This window comes from Heloderma suspectum, chromosome 5 (genome assembly GCF_057233095.1).
Source record: "Heloderma suspectum isolate Gila_16-S chromosome 5, 16-S_ref, whole genome shotgun sequence".
NCBI lineage: Eukaryota > Metazoa > Chordata > Lepidosauria > Squamata > Helodermatidae > Heloderma > Heloderma suspectum.
The window spans coordinates 76,814,587-76,841,899 of NC_139462.1; the positions used below are offsets into that span (position 1 = coordinate 76,814,587).

Here is a 27,313-nt window from a genome sequence, read left to right on the forward strand (position 1 = left end):
CCTGCCCCAGATCTAGTGCTGGGTGGCCAGTGATTTTCCTTTTCCCAGCTTTTAGTGGGACTGCTGGGCCCAGGTGACCGTAGCCGGCATTTTGGATTGATGGCAGGGTCAGCAGTAGCCCCTCCTGAGGGCTTGGGACATTGGGACCAGCCCAAAGGTCCCGACCCATGACACTGGGTCTGGAAATAGACAATTCTTCTACTTCCAATATGCTTTTTGAGAACGTATTATGTAGCCCTGGCATAATGCTCTGAAAATGAATTTTTATCTCAAGTGAGCACCGCATGACATTACTATAATAAATTGTTGGCCACAGCTTTTACGAAAGCAGCTGCATGAGATTTAAACTTGGTGGATGGCAGGGGTACAATCGATGTCTTAATGGGCAACTTATTCAGTGAAATTAGAGAGACAGTTTCTGAATGTCAGCCAGTGAAGGTTTCGGTAAATGCCAGTTTGCCATTGGTTTCACCCAGTTTCTTCCCTTATAAGTTCAGCCAACCTCTGAAGACCCTAAATAAAAGAGCAAGTAAATGATTTTAAAAATGCAAAAATGATAATTCATTTTGGCAAAATTCAGTATTTTTTTATCTAATATTGCACACACACACAGCTGCCCCTTTCCTTTTCCTGTGGAGTTGGGTTTTTTTTTTGGGGGGGGATACCCATAATCAAAGCCCACTCATTTGTTGGACTTCAGAGGTAGGAGAAGACATGTTTATTTCGGGAGGGGTGAGTAAGGTCACCCTGATTTATATACATAATAAATTGAAAAATACACTCTGGTGGTAGTACTGTCAATTAATTAAACACTCTTTTTAGTGGAACAATTCCCTTGATATTAACTGAGTATCAAAAGCGATACTGCTGTAATCTATGTTGATTATCAATCTATCCAATAAAGATAATATTTTGAAGCTATTTAATTAACAGAGCAATCCGTGTGGAGAGCTCTGACATCAGAGCTTCTGAGATATCCAAAGCCCTGCCCGCATGAACCTGGCAGGTTGGAAGAGAGGAAGGAGTGGAGGTTGTTGTCCCCCCGCACTCCAGTTTCCATTCCCCTCCCCCTTGCTAGAACTGTTTCCTTCCCATTGACATCAATGTGTGCTTATGTGGGGTGGCTGACACTCTTTCTTTCTCAAAATTGAGCTGGTGGGTAGGCCCTAAAATGGCCAAGGGGCTTTGATCTGGTTCAGGGACTGGTGTTTGGTTAGGCATATCGCTATCTAGTTGTCTGTCTATCTCCTAACTTGCCTGCTTCATCCCTACAGAAGGAGCCTCTTTAGTTATGAGATGGAAGCAGTGCAATGCTTTGTTGTTAAAATTTAAGACTATTGACTACTCTGCTGCTGCTGCTGTGCACACTGCTTTCTCATCTCTTCTTGACTTTAATCTGATTATTTCAGCAGTACATGGTGAATCCTGGCAGAAGATGCAACAGGGAAAGTACTTTAAGCATGACTATAAAGTTGAAAACTATTGCTAGGCTTTAAAATCTAGTGACAGGTTCTCAGAGTTCAAGGTGAAGGTATCATATATATACCACTGGTTTGTAAATTCATCAGACATTTATTGGAATTTAGAATTCTTAGATGAGACTGACTCAGAGTAGTGGAAAACCCATAAGCATTTTAATACAGACAAAGGAATTCAATGTTTTTGCAACAATCAAGGGACAAACTATGATTTACATGTCTCCTTTGCCATACACACTGTTTCCACTTATTCCTGATAACAGAATTTTTATTTACAAACATAAAAAAGAAATGATTTGCAGTTAAACTTCAGCTTCGGCTATTGGGCGGTATAGAAATAAATAAATAAATAAATAAATAAACAAACTGACACTCCAGACCAATGGGTCTGATAAATATTCATATGCTCCCAGTGCAGCTTAATTACCTGGACTAATGATTTTAAATAAAATAGTTTGAGTTGTTACTTTTGGCAGAAATATAAAGAAAATATGAAATCTTATTTCGCATTCCAAAATTCCTTTTGCTTTCCACAAAACCAAGATGATACAATCCCATTGCAATCCTAGACATGAAGGATTGCAAACCTCTGGTCCATAGGCCAACTTGGCTTGCCAGGTTGGGGCCTCAGCAGACGCCCCCCCTTTCTCCAAGCCCTGCCCCTTCAGAGCTACTGGGGAGAGAAATCCCTGCTGTTATCTCCTTTCATTGTTATCTTCAAGTGGGAAGGGGAGGGGTTCACTAAGAGGGATCCCCACTGTTATCTCTGATCATTGATCAGAGGGTCCCTGGCTGAAGTGCTGAGGGGAAGAGGGCTCCTCCAGCCATTGCTTCAATAGGGCAGCTTTGCCCACCCTGTATCCTCCCCAATGGGGGAAAGGTACCGGGAAGGCAAAGCCATTCCCTGACCAAACTCTTGGCTGGAGATGCTCCACCCGGTGTTTCAGCTAAGGACTGAAGGATGTTGTCAGTGATCCCACTCCATAACACCATACGGCCCATGGAAGGCTGGGGGGGGGGGCATCTGACCCCCCCACAATTAAATCACCCACCCCTGCTATACACACTTATTATACACACATTGAACTCAATGGAGTTTACTTCTGAGTAGATATGTAAAGCATTGCACAGAGTTAGAGATGTTAGCAGTACATTCTTATGCATCGGGGGTCCCCAACGCGGCACCCGTGAGGACCTCCAGCTGCACCTGTGAAGCTCTCCACTCCCTGCCCCCTTCAAAAATGTATTTTTAATAAAAAAAAACTTGGAAAGCGTTAGGGCCCCAGGTTCTCCTTCTTGTTCCTGAACCTGCCACTGATCAGCTGCTGGGTGGGCAGGCAGAGAAGGAAAGAGCTGCTTCCTGGCCCTGGCCAATCTTCTTCCCCTCACACAGACCATTCCCCTTCACGCCGTGGTCTATGCCCCCCGCTCACTCCCACTCTCTAGCCCTGCTCTTTTTCTCCCCCAGTCCCTTTCCTTGATCTTTCTCCTCTCCCTGCTCCTTTGCCTTGCTGTTGTCCTCTCCCTCCCAGCCTCTAGCCTCACTGTTTCCTGTCACCCTCCAGATGTAGACTAGGGATGTTTCTACATTAAGCAAATCCCTCGCAAAACCCCCACATCCTTTCTGGATCTTTCTGCTTTTAGCTTCTTTGCAGGATTAGGCAGGGCTCCTTTACACGGCAGCCGGTTTGAACTGAGGGAGTGCCTCCCTCCCTCCCTGGCATGTGTGCAAAGTGTGTGTGGGGGAGTCTTGTTTTTGTAGCTTAGCTTCTGCTGTACTGTTTTCTCGCAGCCCCCAGGAAACCTCTGATTTACTTCTGAGTAGACATAAAATGTAAGATTGTGCCATAAGTCTGCAACCCTTGGCACACTTATGTGGGAGTAAGCCACATTGAACTCAATGGGACTTACTTCTGAGGAGACATAAGATCGCCCTGTAAGTCTGGAACCCTCTGCACACTTACTTGGGAGTAAGCCCCACTGAACTTAATAGGGTGCTCTGAAACAACAGAGGATGTTGCTTCTCAGCTTGGTGGGGTGGGGGATCAGGTGTTTCTCCTTTTGTTGCAGGGAGGCATTTTACCCTCTTCTCCCTCCAATGGAGAAATGTGGAGGCAGGAGATGCAATTGGCAGGTGATTCTTGCCTTCACACCTGTCAAATCTCATCCTGACTGCGCCCCCGACAACTGAAAACAAACACCCACAGCAGGCAGACACAGCGGTTTCTTCCCACTATTGGAGAATTTCACAGGGAGGTCATGGCGCTCCTGTTCCGTGGGCTGGAAAAAATACCACATTTTTTGTGTTGGGGGAAAACACGAGGTAGGCTGGAGGAAATGGTGGGAGACACCCTGGAGGGTAATGGCATCACCCAAAGAGCCTGCAAACTTCCGAAAGAGAGCCATCTCAATAGCAGGATAAAAGCTCAGTGTGATGAACCCCTACAACTCCTGTCATGCGTGGCCATAGGCCCTCTGGATAGGGCTGATGGGAATTGGAGTTCAACAACATCTTGAGGCCATGGGTTCCCCACTGCCATCTTACCCTATATAATCCAAACATCAATAACTGTTCTAGTCTTTTGTCTTCATGAGCAATGAAAGAACAACTTGCCTGGTCCATTTGATCCGGAGAAGCGAAAGAGAAGGAAACTCTGACATAAGGACATGGTTCTGAGCAATCAATCATGAATTCTCTCCCAGGAAGCAAAGACACCTAAAAACGTTAATTGCTCTTATTCGTGTGCATGTAATTGTTAAAATAACCATTTATCAAGCATAAATGTAACATTTCTGGACCTCTAATTGTCTCCTTATCTCCATATTTTTCCATACTGAGGGCCAAAACAGTAAATCTTTAAATCTGCATCTAGCAGCTACATATTTTCTCTTTTTTTACTCTAGAGTAGGTGCAGGGCCCCTGATCCAGACCTGCCTACCCCCCGTGCTAGGTTCTCTATCCAAACCGGGGTCCCTGCACCAAGTCTAGAGTTAAAAAAAAAAAAATGACATCGCTGCTAGATACTGATTTAAAGTCGTGTCTGATTTGGCTCTGAATTGAATGGACGGCAGGAGACAGGACCAAGGCAGACAAACTGTGGCCTTACAAGTGAAGCCTCATTTATTTTAACTCTATGTAGAGTAACAGATTTTTCCCTACCCCTTTCTCCAATGCTTTTTCCATGATCATCTGGTATGTATCAGAAATCCCCTTAATTTTAATCCATAAAAAAAGTCCTGATTTAGGGATATACCAGTCTGCTAAACCTAGAGGAGAAAGCATAACAATTAAGTGAAAGTATACTATTGAGATGATCAAGCATTTGTGTTCTTACAATATTTAACAATGATGACACCTGCCCTGGTGTGGAGAAACACCTCAGCCTTCTTGTCTCTTTAGATAGGTATCCAGTTTCTTGCATGAAAGTTAAGATTTTCTCTCACATTGTGCCAATTAATAGCTGAGTCATACATGTCCATTTATTTAGAGCAACATACAGAGTTCTTTTAATATTCAGAGGGCCCAGTTCACACAATCCAAGCTGCTGCTCACACACGTGGATCAAGTAGGCAAGCATTAGATATGGGCTTATAGTTGTTGTTGTTGTTCAGTCGTTCAGTCGTGTCCGACTCTTCGTGACCCCATGGACCATAACATGCCAGGCCTTCCTGTCCTGCGCTCTCTCCCAGAGCGTACTCAAGTCCATATTCATTGCATCAGTGATGCTATCTGGGCTTATAGTTGCCATTTGCCAACTTACTGCTCTCTGCTTGCCCAGGGCCATTTAGTACATATATTGACATGATTTTAAAGAGAACCAATTCTGAATCAAGATTAACTGTGCTCCTAATTGAATTAATTTTATTTTGTAACATGTTGTTTTCAATTAAGTCATTTTGTAACACAAGAGCCATGTCTAACTGTAGATTTAATACAACTGTACTTAGCCTGACTCTTTAATGATAATACTAATACTAATACTAATAATGACTTTCAGTCAATAGACTCTCAGTAGAAGTCAAAATTTCTAGCTAATGCTATCAGAAGTGCCTCTATAGGCTCTTGGGCAATTAAATAATTCCTTTAGGCTGCAACACTTACCTGGGAGTGAGTCCCATTGAACTCAGTGAGACTTACTTCTGTGTAGACATGGCTAGGATTGCACTGTTAATAGACCAAAGAGATTTCTAGCTTTGTGGGAACGGGATGGCCTAACCTTCCAAACAACAAAGGAGTGTCTGTTCTTAATGATGGGGGACTCACCCAGATACAATTCTATTGATGACATAAATACATGAAGGGTGCAATCCTATGCATGTTTAGACAGAAGAAAGTCCTGCAACTCCCAGCGTTCCCCAGCCAGCCATGCTGGCTGGGGAATGCTGGGAGTTATAGGACTTTCTTCTGTCTAAACGTGCATAGGATTGTGGCCTAAGGGATCGATCATGACCATCATTCATATTTCACACCTGTTTGACATTAGTCTTTCAAGATTAATTCCTGGGCTTTTTAAAATTATATTCTGATGACAACAAATAGATGGAACAAAGTGACACATGTCATTTGCTGAGGGCACTTCCTGAAGGCACCATCCCAACTTCTGGTTGGGTAATTTAACTAAAGGGATCTGTTCTATTTGGAATGGCTGAGACCAGTTGCAGTAAATTCTTCTTAAAGAGAGTATTCATATAGGGTAGGGATGGGGAGCCTGTGGCCATCCAGTTATCATTGGACTACAACTGCCATCATCTCAAAACAAGTGCCCATGCTGGCTGGGGTTGATGGGAGCTGAAGTCTAACAACATCTAGAGGGCCACAGAATCCCAACCCATGATGTAGGGCATTCCTACCAATGGGACAATGTTCCAGAAAAAGGCTGGCATTCCCCACCCCCCACTCCATGTTCTCACTCTGAACAATCAGCCATGTGAACTATGCAGACCACGCGAGTCCTGTTCCAGTACTGGTCAGCTGTATGGCTCCACCAAGGTCCAAAACAATCTGAGATACTTAACATGTCTTGAACCAGAAGCGCTGAAACCTCAGTCTTTTAAACTGAAGGCAAAGGAACATGCTCTACGGGGCAGTCCAAATGTTTTCTTTGTAAAGCAGATGCTGCTTGAAATGATCTTTGTGTGATGCTTTCTCCAGGTTGCTGTAGTAATGCATACCACAGCATCTAATGTACTTCTTTCATCTGACATAGTTTTTATGCAGTGGCTAGAGCTGCTGACGTGAACACTCAATGTGATGTGGACAAATAGCCTGATAAACCTCGCTATTCACTACAGAGGCGCATGGAGGAGATGCACTCCATTCTGTTTCAAGCAGCATCTGCCTAATAAAAGTGGTGGCCCTCACCGATCCATTTCCTTACTGCCACTTTGTTAAAATCATCCAGTCCTTTGTGATTCTCCTTTAAATCTGCACAGGGACTTTTGTGAGCTTTATCTTGGTGCAACATTACATCCATGGGGCTGAGTTCACTGACCTTTCAGCCATTTGTCTGCTGCAGAAAGGATTGCATCTCGCTGTTTTTTGTAGAATTCTGATACTCTGGAAGCAAACAATCAATGCGTCCTTAGAGAACTAAAGTGGGGGTCATGAGTCAGCTGTAGCACTTCCATGAAACTCCACTCAGCAAGTCACACTCAACGCTGATGTAACTAGAAAACTGATATAATGCACTCCATCTCTGAACCTTAGATGGCATGGCTACAGTGGATGGGTGCTTAGGTCAGATGAGAGCAGGTGATAGTTTACCATGAAGAAGAAACGGCTGAATCTATTTGTTCTCCTATCCATTTCATGTATCAGGAAAAAATGTATTGATACCAACCTAGGGATGGTTGAGGAATTATACCTTTATTATACCTCATGTAAACTGACCTGATCTGCACCGTCTGAACTAATGGATGGATCGGAACATCATTTTCCTTTGGATTTTGCACTTCTCCAAATGTCATGATACAGTTCTCAAGTAAAAAAAAAATACTAAAATGCATTCAAAAATGTGTATTTTAGGATAAAATGCATTTTGAAATGTATACATTTGGATAAAATACATTACGAGTATTTTGTGAGGAAGTACATTCAAAAACACGTATTTAAATATAAATGTATATATGAATCGAGGGGTTGGATGCAGGATCTATGTTCCATGAAAAGAAGGACTCTGCTTGTGGAAGGTTCTTCTGCCTGATTTTGGGGGAGTCCCCTCCCCACCCAGCTCACCCCATTCAGCAAGAACCTGTGACTGTATGGGCCTATGGTTTATTCCCACCCACCCCTTGCTGGTCACATGCCGGTGGGATTTGCATAATTATTCTTGCCGGTGCAGCTTGCCATGTCATGCAAATGCACGGTTAACAAGCCACTCCCAAACCCTAAAATACCCTATGGCTTATTTTCCCCTCCATGATTGTGTGATCCTGGTCTCCGTGTAGCATCTTCGGGGGCTGGAGGGACTGCTGTGAGAAGGAGGGGATGGGGAAATCCACTTCCACCAGCGCAGTTGATTCAGTATAAATTTGGATCTAACCCTTGGTGTGGATAATTTGTACAAAATTTGCACATCAATGTGAAAACAGGATAGAACAGACCTATGAATGAAGAGATGCAAAACTGACATTGACTGGAAATAGACTGAGCCGTCAGTTTTTGTCAAAATGGACCAAAACAGCTCAATCTGCAAATACACGTACAAGCTGCCATTTTCAAAGGCCAAGATGTGTAGGCAATAGTCATTTATTTCATTTATATCTCGCCTTTATTCCACAGAACTGTACGGAACTTCCACAGAACTTCCTATACATGCATAGGTCTGGCAGGTGCTCTCCCTTCTAGGTGTTGCTTAGTTTGCAAGGTTGCTGCATCACATGCCTTCTGGACATGTTCTGTTGGTACAGTTGACTTTAACAAAAGTTCCTCATGGACCTTGGAATCAAAATTCTTGGAATCAAAATTGGAATCAAAATTCCTCATGGACCTTGGAATCTTTTATACTTTTGGTGTCAGGCAAATACCTTTTTATTTATCCAGCCCATCTAATCATTTTTCTGATTTTACTGATAAATTGCTGCCATTTTCTCCTTTTAGTCTGCTGCTGTTTTTAGTTATTTTATTGTAATTGGATGGTCTCGTTGTTTTATTGTTCTTTATAGTGAGCCACCATGAGCACTCAGATTTGATGAATAGATAAATGAATTAAAAACAAAATTAAGATGTGCAGGACCATTGCAAGAACTTTCAAAGGTATGCAAAACTGGTGCTGTGGGATAGAGATAGATGAAGATGATACTTACAGCTCATGGGGTGTGAACATGCTAGTATTTTCAGAAATTCCTTACCTATCTGCATGCTCCAGAAAACCCTTGTGACCCCACTTGTTAAAAAGTTGTGACATGAGGATCTGGAAGAGAAAGCCGGAGAACACTCAAATTGATGTCATAACCTAAATCAAATCTGCAAGATTTGTGACTTCAGGGAGAATTCCTTTTGTGTAAAAGCCTCACCCAGACAATGTTTGAAATGGTATACTAGCAATATCTTAATAAAACAACAAGTTTAAATTCCTGGGGGAAGCATTTCAGATATACAAATGCAAATTCTTCCACAGTACAAGTTCTTCCCACAGACTCCATGGGGATTTTACTTTCTGCAAATTCTTCCCCACCAAAGTACTGCAATGTTTCTTATTGAACCATCTCCCATTTATGGTTTCAGAACACTGTTCAGTGGCGGCAGTATGCTATGTTTGAGGAGGGCAGCGCCCCTGTCTTCCCCTGCCCATGAAAGAGGCACCACTGCCAGCCCCTCCCCAGCAAGTTCCCATCTTATTCTTACTTTCATTTGCCTTGCAATGTGTGATGCTGGCATGACTGCTTGCTGCTTCCCCTCACTTGGTCTTCTTCTCTAGTCTTCCAGCTGACCAGCTCTGAACTTGCTGAGTGGGTTACTGAGCATCAGTGGCGACTCGTGACTCCAGTTCTGGAGGAGTGGTGATTCCATGCTGGGTTGTAGTTACCACCAGCCAAAACGCTAATGGTCCTATCCGAGGTGCTGAACCTCAACCCAAAATTGTTTCAGCACCTTGGATAGCACCTTTGGAGTTATGGCTGGCGGTGACCACAACCCAGAATGGAAGCACAGCCCCTCTGGAACTGGAGTCACCAGCCGCCACTGCTGAGCATGTGGGGTGGGTGCACATGCTCAGAATGTTCCCCCAGCCATGCAGTCAGCAGAGGAGGCTGGCAGGGTGCCTGTGAGGGCAGCTCTGTCTCCTCCCCCCCCCCCATCGGCATGATTGGAACGCCTGTGCCTGTGCAGGACCCAGCTCTTAGTTTTTGAGTAGGTGTCCATTTTGGAACAGGACGCCCATAGCTGATAGTAGTAGGCGTGTTCTTTTCTTACTCCTGTGTGGTTCCTGAGCAGACCGCCAAAGTGCTGCTCTTGCTCTCTCATTGAGGCGAGGACAGGGAGAGTGCAGGCTGAAGTGGACTGAGCCCTTGGCCTCCTTCCTTTGCTTCAGTGAGCAGACAGGGCGGAGTACTTTTGTGTTGCTATGTGGATCCCCCTGCCCAACCCTCTGCTCGCATTCATGATTTTGAAGTTACTTGCCTCAGATTCTCTTTTCTGTGCAATGGGGATTGCTGCTGGAGCAGAGAAATGTGAGTTCTGCTTTTGTGTTATTCTTCTATGGGTCAAAACACCTCCGAAACCTCACTTTGCCTTTTCTGTGTGAAGGGTTTCCTCCTCCCTCTTGTAACATGAGGTCTGGTCTGCAGTGCAGAACATTATCAGGTCCCAGCCTCCTTTACTATGAAGTAAAACCAGTTGATCCCAGTGGAATTTGCTTTCAGATTGGTGTGCTGATCTGTTGAATCCTATGCATGCATGAAGAGTTCAGTAGGGCATACTCTCAAGTATTTATAGGCTGCAATCTGATACCCACTTACCTTGGAGTAAGCCCCATTGAACTTAATACTTCTGAGTAGACATTACAGGATTGCACTGTTAGTTCTGAAAAGCAAACTGATACAATGGAGGCTGGTGTCTCCTATGTCAGTGGGGCAGTGAATCCGCTCCGGGCTTCAGTTAGAATGCTAAAGTAGCTATCCAAGGATAGCTCCTTTAGCGTTCTAACTGACGCCTGGAGCGGATTCACTGCCCCACTGCCATCGGAGACACCAGCCTCCACTGAACTGATATATTACTAATGCTTACCTGTGTGAAGGTGCTGGTCTGCATTGTTGAAACCTGTATATGTAGAATAACCTTGTCAATAAGGGGTGCAGGTCCTGTTAGAAAGCCTATTCTCACCCTAAAAGAGAGTACAAGAACGAGTTCAAAGGCATGCATCCTAATAATATTTTTTACATAAAGTGTTATTACTTTTTGATAAGTAGTTTTTTTTTATTTATCAGAATCTACATGATATTTGAGCTGTTATTAATTGCAAACGTAGACAACAGAAACCTAGACCTCTACAGAGAGTCCATTCAAGTATTGTTCAGTATTGCTCTAACAAATGAAGCCATAGAGACCACAGAGCAATATGTTCATTTTGTGGCTGGGGCACATCTGTTGTTAAATTAATATTACATTAAGGCACACAGAAGTCTTTAATGGCTATTACAGAGAAGGTGAGGATTTTTGGACTGGAGTATGTGCTCACCTCGTATGGTCTCTTTCTTTCGAAGGTGCTTCTCTAAGCTCTCCAATGACATAAATATTACTGACATGGAACTTCAGTATCCAATCAAACTGAATTGCAATATGTTCACATATTCATTTGGTGAGGCTGCAGTTTCATTACTTTTTTTTTGGTCTGTTTTGTAAAATGACCCCTGGAGCTTGTTTTGTGAAGGCTGTCAAATCACAGAAAATTCCATAACCACACAAAAAACATTCTGATTTGCCGTATTCAATTTGCAGACAAGATACAAACTCCTTGTCTGGAAATACGTAGTGTAATTATGTCAAAATAAGCATTCTCAGCCTAATTAGGGTGATGAGCATGTTGACGATGGTGTGCATATTCAGGTTGTACTCACCCGGAGGAGATAACCTTAGAGAAAGAATCCCCTCTGATGACTCGACCATCGACATCCATTGAAAGAAATGATGGTGCTTTTGTCTTAAAATACAAAATACACTTTATTGTTAAAATGAAAATAACCATTTACTAGCTTGTGTCAATAAGCAAATGTTAAGGCTTGGCTGGTGCGTGAGCTTTGTGAGGATGAGATAAAGTAACAAGCTTCCCCTCTGAAAAGTGTTGTAAGAGATGGGATGGATTCCTTTCCTATGTGTCAGCATTACAGATGGTGCACAGTGGGGTAGTGGTGACTGTTGCAGTACAGGAGCTCGTCGTGGCAGCCTCCATAGCCACACCCTCAAGGAGGGCCCCAAATTCAGGCAGCTGGGTTGATTCATAGCCAGTTGTATTTATTAAAGGGGCATGGGAGTGTCCCTTTAGTTAAGGTGAATCACACACCCACAAAAGGCTCCACCATTATAAGCCCCCCAATTCTACTGGTTATAACAATGAAACCTGTTGAGCTAATAACTTGAAACCTGGCATCCACGATCTACCTGATGTGACATGCAACTGTGCAACACTTCAAACTGAGCTGATACAAACTGCCACAGGTCCAGCAAGTTAAAATGTTCTGAAAATTGACACATTTGTCCTTTTTACTCCAAGCTGCAGCTCTGCATATTATATATATATATACATGTCTTAAAAATATTGGTGAAAACGACTGATGTACTTTATTCAGTGTTGTCAAGGAGGCACGCCTATTGTTCGTTAAGTGAAGTTTTAAGTAGCAGTTCAAAAGTTATTAAGGGTTTTCTGCCCCATGAAAGCAACTGCTGGCAAAGTTATGTCCAGCATTCTTAGGTTCACTCTGAAGCTAGAAAGCTGCCAGTATTCCAAGGTTTTCAGGGGAATTCTATTACAGAGGGCTTCTATGTGCAACGCCTATTCCTTCAGTTATGGAATGTGACCTCACAAGGTGAGACTACATGTTACTACATGGATTGGGACCCTTGCATGGATGGATAGGGAGACTTTAATCCTGTGTGGTGAGAAAACATGCAAGGATTGTGTCTTACATTAGGGGTATATTCACATGTTACACTGAATGTGCATTCACACTCTATGTATGCTCATCAAGATGGTTGTGAAAATCTAGCCCTATTTAGTGAAATTCAAATACACTGAGGAAATAGTAGGATTGCCAACTCTGTAATTATAATTTTATTTTCAAAAACCATGGAAATTCAATGATCCCCCCCCCCTTTGCTGGTTGAAAAGTCTAGAGTTAAGACTATCCCATGTTGGCTCAAAGTCTACAAAGCCAGGAAATTGGAAGGAAAGGCTGATACCTTAATTGATGTGCCCCATGATCACTGACGATGTGGTGCATATAATTTTTAAGAAATACATTTGTTTTTATAAGTACAGGTAGTGACACTGCAGTGTCCTATATTGTCTATAGATGTGAGAAACTTGGATTGAAACATGTCTCTGTGTATATACGCCTCTCTCTTTCTCTCTCTCTATATATGTATGTGTGTGTGTGTGTTTGTGTGTATGTATATGTATTTACATACTAGACCATTTTTATATACTAGACCACTGAACAAGACCTTAGGTCAAAACGTGTTTGGTCATTTTTGGTAGTGGTTATTCCTGGGGGTTCATCACACTGAGCTTTTATCCTGCTATTGAGATGGCTCTCTCTCAGAAGTTTGTGGGCTCTTTAGATGATGCCATTACCCTCCAGGGTGTCTCCCACCATTTCCTCCAGTCTATCTCCCCAAATGCAAAAAATGTGGTATTTTTTCCAGCCCATGGAATAGGAGCGCCATGACCTCCTTGTGAAATTCTCCAATAGTGGAAGAAACTGCTATGTCTGCCTGCTGTGGGCGTTTGTTTTCAGTTGTTAGGGGTGCAGTCAGGATGAGATTTGACAGGAGCGAGGGCAAGAATTGCCTGCCGATTGTGTCGCCCACCTCCGCATTTCTCCATTGGAGGGAGAAGAGGGTAAAATGAGTCCTTGCAACGAAGGGAGACACACCTGATCCCCCACCCCACCAAGCTCAGAAGCAACATCCTCTGTTGTTTCAGAGCACCCTATTAAGTTCAATGGGGCTTACTCCCAAGTAAGTGTGCAGTGGGTTCCAGACTTACAGGGTGATCTTATGTCTCCTCAGAAGTAAGTCTGATTGAGTTCAATGCGGCTTACTCCCACATAAGTGTGCCAAGGGTTGCAGACTTACAGCACAATCTTACATTTTATGTCTACTCAGAAGTAAGTCAGAGGTTTCCTGGGGGCTGCGAGAAATCAGTACAGCAGAAGTTAAGCTACGAAAACAAGACTCCCCCCGCTCCTTTGCACACATGCCAGGGAGGGAGGGAGGCACTCCCTCAGTTCAAACCACATGGCTACCATGTAATGAAGCTCTTCCTAATCCCGCAAAGAACCTGAACGCAGGAAGCTCCGGAAAGGATGTGGGGGTTTTGCGAGGGATTTGCTTAATGTAGAAACACCCTTGGTAGTGCAGGATATTATTGCACAACTGAATTATATTATCCTCTGTTGTCTTTGAATGTATGTTTTTAGTCTGTATAGATAAAATAATATCAGATTTTGGGGGGATATTTTTATCTTCACCAGTGTGCTTATCTGAATTGGTTTAATGCTTCTTCGTTTTGTCTTGGGATATATTTCGTGTTTGGTTTGGTTTGACGTTGTGCAATGTCAGAAATTGTGCTTCTTTACAACTTACTCTCCATGCACCCACACTTTTCCTTGGTCAGCAAAGATGCCTCACTGTACTGCCTAATGAAGCATCTAGCCTTACTGTTGAAGGGGGCTACTTCTCTCTATTTAACCCATCCTGCCAGCTGCTGATGTAAGCAACAAACTGGCATGGCTCAACTCCTCTAGAAAAACAGCAAGTCTCAGATTCTTCATAAGGCCATACAGGACCAGGACAATATGGGGCATCTCTGTTGGCCCCAGGCACTTCATCCCTCCCATCTGGATTTGGACCCATTGGGCCTCCCATAAATGTTTATAACTTGTGATTTTATTCATATTCATTATCATAGTGTTCTCTGTGTGTGTGTGTGTGTGTTCGTGTTCTCCATTGACTGAAAGATGGAGGAAGGGCAGATTTCCAACCTTTTGCCAGTAATAAACATGCCTCAGTTAGCATACAAGTAACCATTACATCTGTATATTTTTCCAATGTACTTTTTAGTTGCCTCTGATAAAGGGTGCCCTTGAAATGCAAAAGGCATAACAGCTATAATTTATGCTGCTAAGAATAAAATTTTCTTCAGCACATTCTGAGGTTTGCCTATGGGGGGAGGGGGCTTATACCCAGAACTCTGAGGATCAGATACTGTCTGTTTGCTCCCTTTGTCACAGTGGGTTGAATCCAGACTTAGTCATACTTACCGAAGACCCAGTGAAAACAAGGAGACTTAAGTTAGTCAGGATTAACTTAAGTCCCAATGATTTCAGTGGGTCTTCTCTAAGTATGGCTAGGTCTGAATCCAACCCCAGGACGGCTGGACAGAATAGGGTGCCATAAGCAGTTCCTGTTGGGACATTAACTCAACAACCCAGAATTCTCCTAGCTGGGAAAATCGGTTACACTAGAGGGCCAGTTCTGCGAATACTCATTTGCTTTTGGGCCTGAGTTCCTGAAAAGACTTAAAATCTAAAAACTGAAAGTGTCTGTCTTAAAAAAAAAAAAAAAATCAAGCTGAAAGCATACATCACAGTATAGAAATTAGTATATAGGTTTGGTTTTACCTTCTCAAACTGGATGAAATAGTATGGATCATCTTCTATGATAAGAAAGTTGTATTCTTGGGCAAGCTAAAAGACAATCCAACCCCAAAAATATTTTGTGAAATAATCATTCTATACAGTATGGTTTGTCCACAAGCTGAGGAAATGGTGGATCCATCAAAAATGTGAAAAGCCTTGCAGGCTTTCTGTGTGCCAAGTTTATGGAAAATTAGGATGCTTCCAGGCAAGGCTTTTATTGTGCAATCACACGTCTCAGTCATAGAATTCTACAGTATGGGCGGGGGGGGGGGGAGAGATCCAGACATCGTTGTCCTCAATTTGTAACCCTCCTGTGTACTCTCACTCCCTTTTCCTTCTCTTTCCTTACCAGAAGATAATCAATTAAATAGGAAAAAGACAGAATAGCTGCACAGTGCCCTTTGATGGTTAGCCCTCCACCTGGCAGCACTCAAAGACTCCTAAAGCTATTCTTCATCATTCCGAAGAAGCTCCTGGATTCCTGCATAAAGATCTTCTTATACAATTGTATATATTAGCAAAGTTGTGTCTAGCACATAACCGAAAGTCTCCAAAGCAGCCATCTAAACAGCAGTGGATTGATAACATTTGGGAGACTAAAACTTACTCAGCAAGCAAGGAATCCTAATGTTCAATAAGGGATTAGAGCATTATCATCCCCTGCTAGCCTCTGTGGGAGTGAGCAAGCATCATCCCGAGTGAGTGGAGAGCCAGCCAGAACCCAGGATCCCTCTTGCCACCTGTAACCACCATCCCAGTGAGCAGGAAACAGCAGATGTAAGAGGGGCAGCATCCATTTCAAAATTCACATGAAAGGTGCCATGCGTGCACATGGACACACACACGCACACTTCCAGAGGTACCCACTGCCAGGTATGCATGTGTATATAATTAGAGATGTACCAGTTTTGAAAAATTCATTCCCACTGTGTTTCGCAGATTATTAGGTGCCTTTTGTTCCGTCATTCACTTGTTGACTGAATCAGGTTTCTCCCCCAATTCCCCACATTTGTGCAAATTTGCACTTATGAAAATGTGCAAATTCCCCCAAACAGGCTAATCCCCAAATGTGCAAATCCCCCCAAATGTGCATTCTCATGCTTTAGCCTATGGGAGAAATTGTTTTTTTTATTATTGTATGTAGTTTTCTATGACTAAATTTGCATTAAATTCTGGAAAGTTTAAAAAAATACACAACACCAGGCCACAAGTCTGCAGAATCTGTGCAACTTGGGAAAAGCTGGTCTTCTGTGGAATCTGTGGGTTGGCTTCATAGAAATCCAACCTCACTTGATTCTGTTGCAGATTTCTCCCAAAACCCTGTGTACGACTCATATATGCAAGATACTGCCCCCAACCCATATGATGATGATGATGGTGGTGGTGGTGGTGGTGGTGGTGGTGGTGATGATGGGGAAATCTGGCTTTCTAGATTTCTAGATTTCTCCTCTTGTCTAGAGCACAAAACTGACCTGGCTGTCCAGAAATCAGTCAGCTGGTAACTCCAGCTCCTCCCCACACATGCGATCTATAAATATGAATATTTCCATACCTTTTCCCAGCTCTTGCTTAAGCAATGGGTGGATTCCACACTTGAGACTCTTTGGTTCTTGCTCCTGCCATCTCTCCTTGCTGTTAGTTAGCCTGTCTTCCTGACTGACTGACTGCTTCCCTTTGAGCTGGCTCCTTCTCTCCAGTTTACAGTTATTCAGCAGCAGCCTTGCCTGGACACTGGGTTGCATCTTGGCTGTACCACCTCAGAGTTAAGATGGGCGTACACATGACGGAATGCCTCTTCAGAGGGAAACATGCCCCACACATAGAAAACTAGCATGCCAGGGAGAAGGCTCAGCTAGAACTCTTCTCCCCCAATACATTACTTTTCTATTTCAGGGATACATATGGCATGAAGGAACATTTTATCATGTTAGCTTTCACCAGCAGACTAAAGTGGTACAGCCCTGACACAAGATGTCTGCCTCAGTAAGAACCAAGCCACTGCCATTACTTTCTGGTCTTGCACCTAGGGATGGCGGAGAATTTCTCCCCGAAACTTCGGGGGGCTGAGCGCCAACATGTTCAGCCCCCCGAACAAGTTTCGGGGAGAAATTCTCCGCACCCCCCTGCCCCCCGCACCCCCCCCGGGACGGGACTTACCTTTGCCGAATGTCCCTCCCGGCGACGGGTCCGGCCGGCAGTTCGTCGGGTCTTCGTCAGGGGCGGGGGCGGCAGCCGATCTTTCGACCGGCTGCCGCCGCCGCCATTGCAATAAAAGAAAAAAAAAAGCCCCCGTGATAGGCTACATGACGATTAACGTAGCCTATCACGGCTAGATTTGCAAAGTCAGCCGTGATAGGCTACGTAAATCGTCACTTAGCCTATCACGGGTGACTTAAAAAAAAAAAAAAAAAGCGCGTACGGATAATGGCGGCCCCCATAGGGAGCTGCCATTCGCGTTCCTTATTTGGTCGCTGTAGTCTACGCTATTTGCGTTGCCCTTATTTTCGCCGTAGTCTACGTAAAGATTTACGTAGACTATAGCGACCAAATAAGGAACGTGAATGGCGGCTCCCTATGGGGGCCGCCATTTGCGTACGTGCTTTTTTTTTTTTTTTTAAAGTCACCCGTGATAGGCTACGTGGCGATTTATGTAGCCTATCACGGCTGACTTTGCAGATCTAGCCGTGATAGGCTACGTTAATCGTCATGTAGCCTATCATGGGGGTGTGTTTTTTTTTTTAACTGTTTAGTTCGCGGCCAGGCGGGGCGAGGCGCCTCCCCCCCGGCTTGAATTTCGGCCGGGCGAGGCGGGAAGCCTCCCCCCCCGGCCTGAACTTCACGGGGGGAGCAATGAAGCGCCTCCCCCCCACTGCGGGAAATCTTCAAGGACAGGTAAGTGACTTTCGTCCACCCCTACTTGCACCCAGCCCTACTGAAGGACTACTTGTCTATACCATCATGTTCTTCCTGGAACCTCTCCCAGACTGCTTTCCCTTTTGGTGCCTCTCTATAATAACAGGTTTTCCCTTCTTCCTTTGCTGTTGTGGAGCAGCAGGGGGAAAATGGCTTGATCATTCTAGGAAGGACAAGTTCCTTCCATTAGGTGCTATATTCGTAGTGCCGCCCCTGCTAAAGTGCTGCTCTAGGCACTTGTCCAGAGTTGCCTAGTGGAAATGCTGTCTTCATTTCTGCTTGCAAGTTATGATGGTGCCAGTATCTCACGGATTACCTGGTAAATCTCTTCTTTGCGCTCAGCTGTCAAGGAGCTTCCGGAAGGATTGCCACCATTGGGAACGGTGTACAGGAACTTAGGGATCTTGTTACTGAGTGTGCGCACTTTGTCGGCTTTCCACCTGGAAAGAATTTCCTTCAAGGCTTTTGGAATAATTCCATGTGCATCACTAGGGACTTTGATAATGTTACAGCCCAAGGGCCTCAGCTGTTGATGAAAAGAAACAAGGTGTTACATATAGTTCAATATGCAATCAACAGAAGCAATTCAAGTCAGGACATTCTATTGTAGTAGCTAAACTTCGGACTATTCATATACCGTGCTCTTTAAGAGTGATCCTAAAATATCATGAGCAGGTGGCAGTAAAAAAATGTTAATGATAGTTAGGGACACACGTTCCCTCCCCATCGCAAAGTGGCTTGAACTTTTGTGCGATATTTACCTGTGCTGGATGCTGGAACATGTAGCCTCAGTTGCTTCCCTGTGTGGAAAATGGATGCTCCAAATGTCCATGCCACCACCTCCTCCACTGCTGCCTCCCCTTCTCCTTCCCCAGGTAAGGGTTGTGGCCCTATGGCAGGCAGGAGAATGGGGCGGTGGCAGTGGAGGTGGCAGTGACTGGATCTGCATGATCACCACAGCTCACTGTGATTTATTTAAGCCCTGGTGGGTTGTGGCATGTGATGGGCGACTTTTGACTATTCAAGCCGCAACTGTGGTTTGTTGTGTTGTCTGAACCCAGAACAGCTGAGAGATGTTATGATATTCAGCAGTATATAAACGCCACAAACAAACAACCAAACAAACCCATGGGCTGTGTTAGGGTTGGTGGTGGTTTGTTTGCCTGCCAACAACCCACCCTCACTGGGTTCAGACGACACAACAAGCCGTGGCTGCGGCTTGAATATTCAAAACCTCTGCTTGCCCATGCCGCAGCCTGCTGTGGCTTAAATGTAATTACTTGATCGTGCAAACGGGCCCAGTGTGTTCTTGAGGGATGGGCTGTAGAGGTCCTGCTCCAAGCCTGTTCATGGCAGGGCTATTTGCTTTAGTGAGTGCTTCTGTTTCATTCCTTGTGAATGCGTAGTGACAAGGAATGGCATGAGAAGGCAAGGGTGGAAGTGCACAAGGGAGGCAGTAGTGGGCAAGAGAAGGCCGTGGCTGGGATGGAATCTGCTGGTTCCTGTATCTGCATTGTAAACTTTAGAAATTCAAACCCGAGACTCTAATTCACCTGTTTGGGTTTGGGCCTGTTCTTGTCTTACCTGACTCAGTCAGACACAGGGTGGTCATGTGTCCTGCTTTACAGAGGACAGTCCTCTATTTGAAGAGCTGCCAGAGGACAGTCCTCTATTTGAAGGTGTTCTATATTTGATGGGCTGTCCAGAACCAGAAGGAGGGAGAGCAGCAGGGCCCTTGAAGTTGCCCATCAACAGTTAGCACCTGGGCAGCAGACTGAGCAGGCACACAGGTCACCGAGTCAGCCTTTCCCACTATGGTGAGATGTACTGTGTTTCTATATAAATTATGGTAATTATTTCTAAATTTGCATCTATGTATAACATTAGAATATGCAAATCTTAGGAAAATTGGTGTCCTCTTTTTGGGGCAACATATTTCCTCTTTTTTGGTGTTGCATAAGTAGCCACCCTAACACCCATGATCAATCTTGACAATATCTATTGCAGCTTATCTACTGCTCCAAGAACCAGAGCTGCCACATCTGCATGGTTATGCGCCCCCCACTCCCAGGTCACTCACTGCTCCCAGTGTCCCGGTGAAGTTCGGCTCGTCTACAAGGATATTATCTCCTGGGTTGATGAGCATTTCATAAACCTACAAGATAAGAACAACAAACAGCATAACAGGGAGAACTGAATTGTGATCGCGTGGATTTGGTGGAGGCTTCCCTCTTCAAGTCTGAATATTAAAACCTAATTATTTATGAAACAGATACAATATAGATACAATAAGGATAAAACAAGATGTCCATGGGAGTCTTTTTTCTTGCACTGTTTGGTGCACAAGGGGATTATTTTTCAGGATTCCAGCATGGGAGAGGAGGATTAAACCTCTTCTTCCCATGTGCTGTGGTCCTGACCCAGACTGCCTCCCTCATTTTAAAGTTAAAAAGCCCCTCACCACATGGACCTGCGCGCTATGGGTTGGATCCAGGTTTAAGCATGTGCAGCTGGGCTGGCAGAAACAGATTTCTCCACCTCTTCCTTCCCATAAGAGCCTCTCCAGCGCCCCAAAAATGTTACACAGAGGGTTGGGGAATCCTGTGGAATGGGGTGGGCTGTGGTGTGTGTGTGTGTGGGGGGGAAGAGGGGATCCTGATATCTGGGTGGAGGCACCTTCCGTGATCGGGTGCAATTCCATTTATATGTATTTAAGAATCGGAGTAACTAGCATTACATCACTGTAGGACTGGAAGTAACCTCATCTGGTTCTGCTTTCATTGATGAGAAGAGTTAATATGGGTTGGATCCAGAGTCCCTACTGGAAAAAAGGGAGGAAGTGAATTTTCAGATTCCTCCCCCCCCCCTGCAGCCCCCTGAAAAGCTGCTCTGGAGGATTAGGGCTTTTCTGTGTGAGACTTTTCACCCACACTTTTACCAAGGCTTCTGCTTCTGGATTCTTTATGGGATTAAGTTCGGCTCCTTTATACGTGTTTTTTTCTGGGGTCTTTCTTTCTCTGCCTTTCTATATGTTCCATTACACAACCACTAGGTAGTGCTTTGGTATAGCAGAATTGCGCAAATACACAAGGGTCTCATGTCGCCATTCAGAGAAATACTAGATTTTCCTTGTTAGACCCCCCCCCCCCCGCTAAAATGTTTGCAAAGCATGGGAGAGGCCCTGGAGGATGACAACGTTATGTAAAGCACTCACAGAATACCGTGAGTGATGAACCACAAGCACACAGTAAAAGCCTTGTGTAGAAAGGCTCTTAGTGTGGGAGATGGTGTGGGGGGAGGGGGCTGCAGCAGAAAGGGGAGTCAGCCAGGGTTGCTTGCTGGTGCCTCCCACAAAGGGACACTCTGAATCCATCCCAAACTCCTATGTACAAATAGTTCTTAACAGATAAGGATATGTAACAGAATAATAATTTTAAAATTCTTTGTTGGAATAATGCACCTTTATTTTTCACTGTGTTAATCAAGTAGTCGGTACAAATATTTTCAAGTATGGACTTTGCCCATCCAACGTGATAGGGGAGAATCATTAGTTTAAAAAAATCTTCAGATTTGATTGCAGTAGGCGTTACCTCCTCCTTCCCCCAGCGATCCCAAAGCAGCCCAGATTGCTGCTCCATTGCCACTAATAGCAGCAGTGGTGATGTACAGTGGGACTGCCATGGCTGCAGCCATCTTCCCCAGCGACCACAAAGCAATCCGGTGGTACTTTACCAACGCTAACACCGGTGGTAAAACAGTGACCAGGTCAGGGTCTCTGAGTGTGTGAATGAGTGTGAGAGTACGTGTGTGTGTGTGCTCGCGTGCGTGCGTGCGTGCCTGAGACACATGTGTGATCCCTGGCACTCCAGCCGCCACCTGATGTGGCCTTAGGGCCAAAAAGGTTGTGAGCCCTTGCAATAGAGGAGCTCAGTGAATCAAAGCATTTAGCTCAATTGTGTAAATGAACATGGTCATGTTAATATTTGAATTGCCCATACTTTACTAAGTCCATCTTGGCTGCCTGCAGTGACACATATTTTCATTTGGCTTTTCTCAGGCGCATACAAAGCTGTTGGTGGGTTATGAAGTTTCATCTGTAAGTCTCTTAACCAAGACAATAATTCTGGAATGCTGGAAAACAGATTTTATTGTTTTTAGAAATGGCAGCACTTCATACCTATCATACAACTTCAGTTTAGCTTGCCATTTTTGGAATAAAGATGTAACGAGTAACAAAACATAAATATACAGGCTTGCATCCAAAGATGAGTTAACGGAGGGCACAATCCTATGGGGATAGTTGGCCGCCTCCAAACTCGGAGGTGACCGACTGTCCAATGCAGGGCAGGTGGAGAGTGGAGGGGATCTTCTCCTCTGCACTCTAGCCACCCTGCATTTGTTGCTAGATGCTGATTTTTTTGGCCGTCTAGCTGGGGCGCCTTGGAGGGGAGGCCGGACGGTGCATAGGGACCGCCATCCCCTTCCCTCCCTGTCCCCAGAAACACCCCCTTTTCTCCTGCTCCACGCTGCTCTTATGAGCAAGGAGCCGGGGACAAACCACGCCGCCTATGAGGCAGTGGGGGAGGGGGCGGGGAGGCAGTTTTCTGGGAACCGACCTCGGAGTGCTGGCTCCAAGGTTGGTTCCTAGGAAATGAAAAATCCTATGGCTGTCTAGCCACTGTCTAGCGGCCACAGGATTGTGCCCTTAAGGAAGTTAATGGAGGAAAGCTTCTCATTTCTTCTTCGCACCTGCAATCACCTTTGTCCTTCCAAAGCCTCTCCAGAAGGTTAAGAGCCTTTCTGAACAATGTGAAGTGGGGGCAGGAGGCTACTGGGGGATGGGAGAATCACCCCAAATTGGATTTGGATCCTGAGATGGCAGTATTTGGGGTTTGTTGCCCTGCCCCTTTGGCCCTGCCCACCACTGGAATGCAGCCCCCAAGGTCTTCTGCAAAGTAGAATTTGGCCCTTGGGCTGAAAGAGGTTCTGCATCCTTCTCTGTGCTCATGTATATAATAGTACCCCTCATGTGAAGTCCTGTGCCCAGGCAGCAAATCATAGGGCATAGGACCAGATCAGGGGTGAGCAACCTTTTGGGAGTCAAGGCTCACATATCCTCAGGGGAAGGTGGTCTGGGGCAGATAGGGTGGTGCCACCAGCTGGTGGTGGATGGGTGGGGCCAAACACAAAGTGGGTCGGGCCACTTTGTATCCATTCATCTATCATCCATCTATCTGCTGTTCCATTCATTCTTCCTCTCATCCACATTACCCACCAATTCACATAAATGTTAAGGGTACCATGTGTAAACAGTCCTGCTGAGTGCTTTTCTCCCCACGCTTCCCCAACGGCCTTTGTCTCTCCTCCATCTCAGCCCCCACCCATATATCTCATCAGTCATTTTTCTCAGCTTTCCATCAACTCACTTTTTATTTTGCCTATGCACTACTCAGTGCTCAGTTATTTGGATTACTCGGCTACTCCATCCCGCATGCTGCTCCAGCACCCCATCCATCCCTTTGTTTTTATCACTCCCCTCCATTCTGCTGTTTAATGCAAGAAGTGACACTCCTCCTTCACCTCAAGTATTAAGATTCATCCTTCATGTCCTTGCTTGCTGCAGCAGCTACACGTACACGCTACTAGGGCATAGATAATAGTGGAACTCAGTCTGACCTATCGTGGAGCCCTGTCTCACTGCTAGTAGACAGCCTGAAGCTGTGCTCTAGCTTCAAGGTGTGCTATCTACTACTGGTGTTCAACTGGGTTTTAAAAAGAAGCAAACATTATGTATGATGTTTGATCAGTACCCATCTGTGGCACAGTACTGGAGAGCTCTCTTCATCAGTTCTTCTCCAATTTCAATGGTCGTTCCATCAACAAGGGAGATACTTGCTGTTTTGATTGGGAAATAGGCAGGGTTTGGCATACCTCCAGAAAACATGATTACAGAGGACATCTTCTCTGCCAGCTCATCTATTGTTAATGTAAAAAGAGGATCCACTGAGGCATTTTGAAGGTAGACAATGAACTCTAATAGAACAACGAGGAAGATAGCAAATATTGTTCTAATTCACAAAGAAGGTAAAGATCCCATGCTAGGAGCCTCTAATAGACCAATATCTCTTCTAAATAGTGATGATAAAATATTTACTACTATATATACAAAATGTTTAAATAAAGTATTATATAAATAGATACATCAAGACCAAACTGGATTTCTTTGGACAAGAAGGAGGGACAATGTGAAGAAAATCCTACATACTATAGATTTTGTATCTGGATTAAGAGAAGAATCCTTATTTTTGTTTTTAGATGCAGAAAAAGCATTTGATAACGTTGAATTAACATTTTTATTTGAAGTTCTGAATGCTTTTAATTTTGGACCAATGTTTAATAAATAATTCCAGGCTATTTATTTAAACTCTAAAGCAAGAGTGTGTACAAATAGGATATTATCACCAGTATTTATTTATACTGCCCAATAGCCAAAGCTCTGTGGGTGGTTCACAATAGAGAAAATCATAAAGTAGAGGAACATGCTAAAACATAATATAACACTTTTAAAACTTTAAAACTACAGTAAAAACCTAAAGTAAAAACTAGCAGCTTAAAGATCTAAAAATACACTCACTTGTCAGTCTTGCAAGGATTGTTTTCCTTGCTGCACTTACAGTGGACAGGAAATGCGAGTAATCCATTTTGTTGGGGCAAGCAGGAATCCAATTTTTCAGACTTCATCAGAAAATTGCAATAGAAATTGTACAGAAAAAGGGAAACATGACTTTTGTTTGAAGTTTCTAACATTCTTCTCTTAAGAAAGATAATATTTCGATATTACATGCTCAACTGCTCATATATTTTACTATATAACTCAGCAATAACAAGTGACATCAAATATTGTTGCTAAAGCAATTTAACTTAGAGAGAAATGTACAATTATCATATTAACACTGCAACATTCTTTAAAATGGGAAATTTGTGTATATAAATGCATTTCAAATGGCAAAAAAAATTGCCTTTATTGGTTTTACCAAAAATTGCCTTTATCAAGAGCAACAAACTCTAGTATAAAGGGCAATGCAGAATATTCATGTGTGAACATTTAGGAGCAAACTTTGTACTTTTGCAGGGCCCCAAAGCAGCCCCCTATTTTCATTTTTGGTGTTGTTCACAGCCACTTTGGACCATTGTTTCCCCAAGTTGTTACTGCTTCAGCACCATTTCCCCCTTTTGATGATATCTACTTTCTGGAGTGCTCCCAGACAACCAGGGCAAAATGCTTGCAAACTGCAAAGGAGGCAGGTAATTCCCACCCACCTGATAACTGTAGCCTGATAATTTCACTGAGTGGAAACACAGCTGACTGAGAGTGAGGGTAGTGCTTTCTGGACCAGTGTTATGAATTATCGTACCTAGCCATGACCTCATTGCCTCTCTAAATAAGCAAAGCACTTGCAAACTGAAAGAGGGAGTGTCTTGTTACTAGAGACAGGAAAGGATTATGATTTTTTTACTCCTATACTTGCCCCACCCCCACATTAACACTCCCCCCCAAGGAGCTCATTTTTGTGGAGAATGAAAGTCCTCCCCTCATCTTGGCTCAGCCATAATACAAATTAATATTGTAGTTCTTGAAGAAATCCTTAAAAAAAGAAACTTACGTTTTATTTGATGTTGGAAAATGGGGCAGAAAACACCAAATGTTCAAGTTAAAATATTTTTTTTCTCTTCAGCTGTCAGAAACAAAGAGAGATTAGCTGATAAATTATAGTAACACATAACACTTCTTCTCCAAAGGTGAGTATGAGGCAATGTACAATACTCACATATATACTTTGCACATGGTTTCAAAACCATTCATCTCAAGCAGACTTTGCCCAACTACTTAATAATTTACTAAGGAAAACTGGTAACTGTTAAGAGGCAATTTTAGACTTTGGACTTCATGTTCTTATAGGGATCCTTTTCCTTTAGATGGTTATGTGTTTCAAAGGAGGAATAGCTCAACCTTTCTCCTTATCTCCCCTCAAAAGCTAATTGTCTCCCAGTGTACAGCAGCAGCTCCTAAACACGAAACTTGTCTCATCCTACCCTACTACCTCCACAAATAAAAACATGAGGTGTAACCTGATCCTCTGCATATTTGTTCAGATGTAAAGCTTTTTTCAGGCATTACATCTGAATAGTTTACATGAACATGGGTAAGATGGTTGGGGACACATGTGTAGGCCCTGCCCCCAATATCCTCACATGAGCTAGCCCCACCTCTAAGTCCCTAACCAATTTGTGTTGAGTGGGAACACATGGGACTTATAGACATGTTCGCTTGGCACTTTGCAAAATTGGATGCCCCAATAAAGGTGTATACCTGGTCATGTGGAGACTTCTACTTGCATTCAAATGAATTTGAATAGAAGCCCCTGAAGACTTCCCCACTCAACAGAGAGAGGTCGGGGATGTTGGTGATGGGGCTGGGGTGCGTTGCTCCATCCCGTATGTGTGATCATTTATCCTATTCAGTCATAATGCCTGAACAGGGCTAGAGTCCCACTGTTGATTTCACATAAGAAGAACCATGCTGGATCAGACCAAGAGCCATCTAGTCCAGCATTCTGTTCACACATGGCCAAGCAGCTGCCCATGGGAAACCCACAAGTAGGACGTAAGTGCAACAGTACCCTTCTGCCCATGTTCCCCCTTCAATTGGTGTACATAGGCATACTACTTCTGATAGGAGATAGCACGTAGCCATCAGGACTAGTAACTATTAATAAACATATCCTCTATGAATCTGTCCAATGTGAAAATGTGAGCATACTTCTGAAGACAGCTTATGCTAATGACCTCAAGTTGTTAGAAAGCATTGTAACAGTCTTAAGGTGGTTGGCCATTTCCAATATTTGGCATTTCACAGCTAACCCCCCTGCAATTAAATAGTTAAATACCATTAAGCCAGTCTGTGTGGCAGTAACCTTTCTGACAAAGAATGCATTATTCTTTTCCTTTTCAAAAAATACTTAAAAAAAATTCTGACAGAAGGGCAACTGTGGTGTGTGCTCTCC

The 27,313-nt window shown here is 43.9% G+C and overlaps 1 protein-coding gene across 1 annotated transcript; it reads right to left on the minus strand.

The window, feature by feature from the left end:
• Window positions 1-244: 244 nt before the first annotated feature.
• LOC146344032 (kynurenine/alpha-aminoadipate aminotransferase, mitochondrial-like) lies at window positions 245-25,966 on the minus strand. The gene is made up of 14 exons (XM_084856453.1): window positions 25,913-25,966; window positions 24,883-24,983; window positions 24,059-24,224; window positions 22,247-22,379; window positions 20,329-20,403; window positions 18,565-18,774; window positions 15,318-15,383; window positions 11,535-11,617; window positions 10,705-10,801; window positions 8,829-8,890; window positions 6,971-7,035; window positions 4,639-4,745; window positions 4,093-4,194; window positions 245-513 (listed from the first exon to the last, which is right to left on the minus strand). The coding sequence occupies exons 2-14, from the start codon at window positions 24,947-24,949 to the stop codon at window positions 469-471; spliced, it is 1,278 nt and encodes a 425-aa protein (XP_084712579.1). The 5' UTR covers window positions 24,950-24,983; window positions 25,913-25,966; the 3' UTR covers window positions 245-468.
• Between the last annotated feature and the right edge of the window lie 1,347 nt (window positions 25,967-27,313).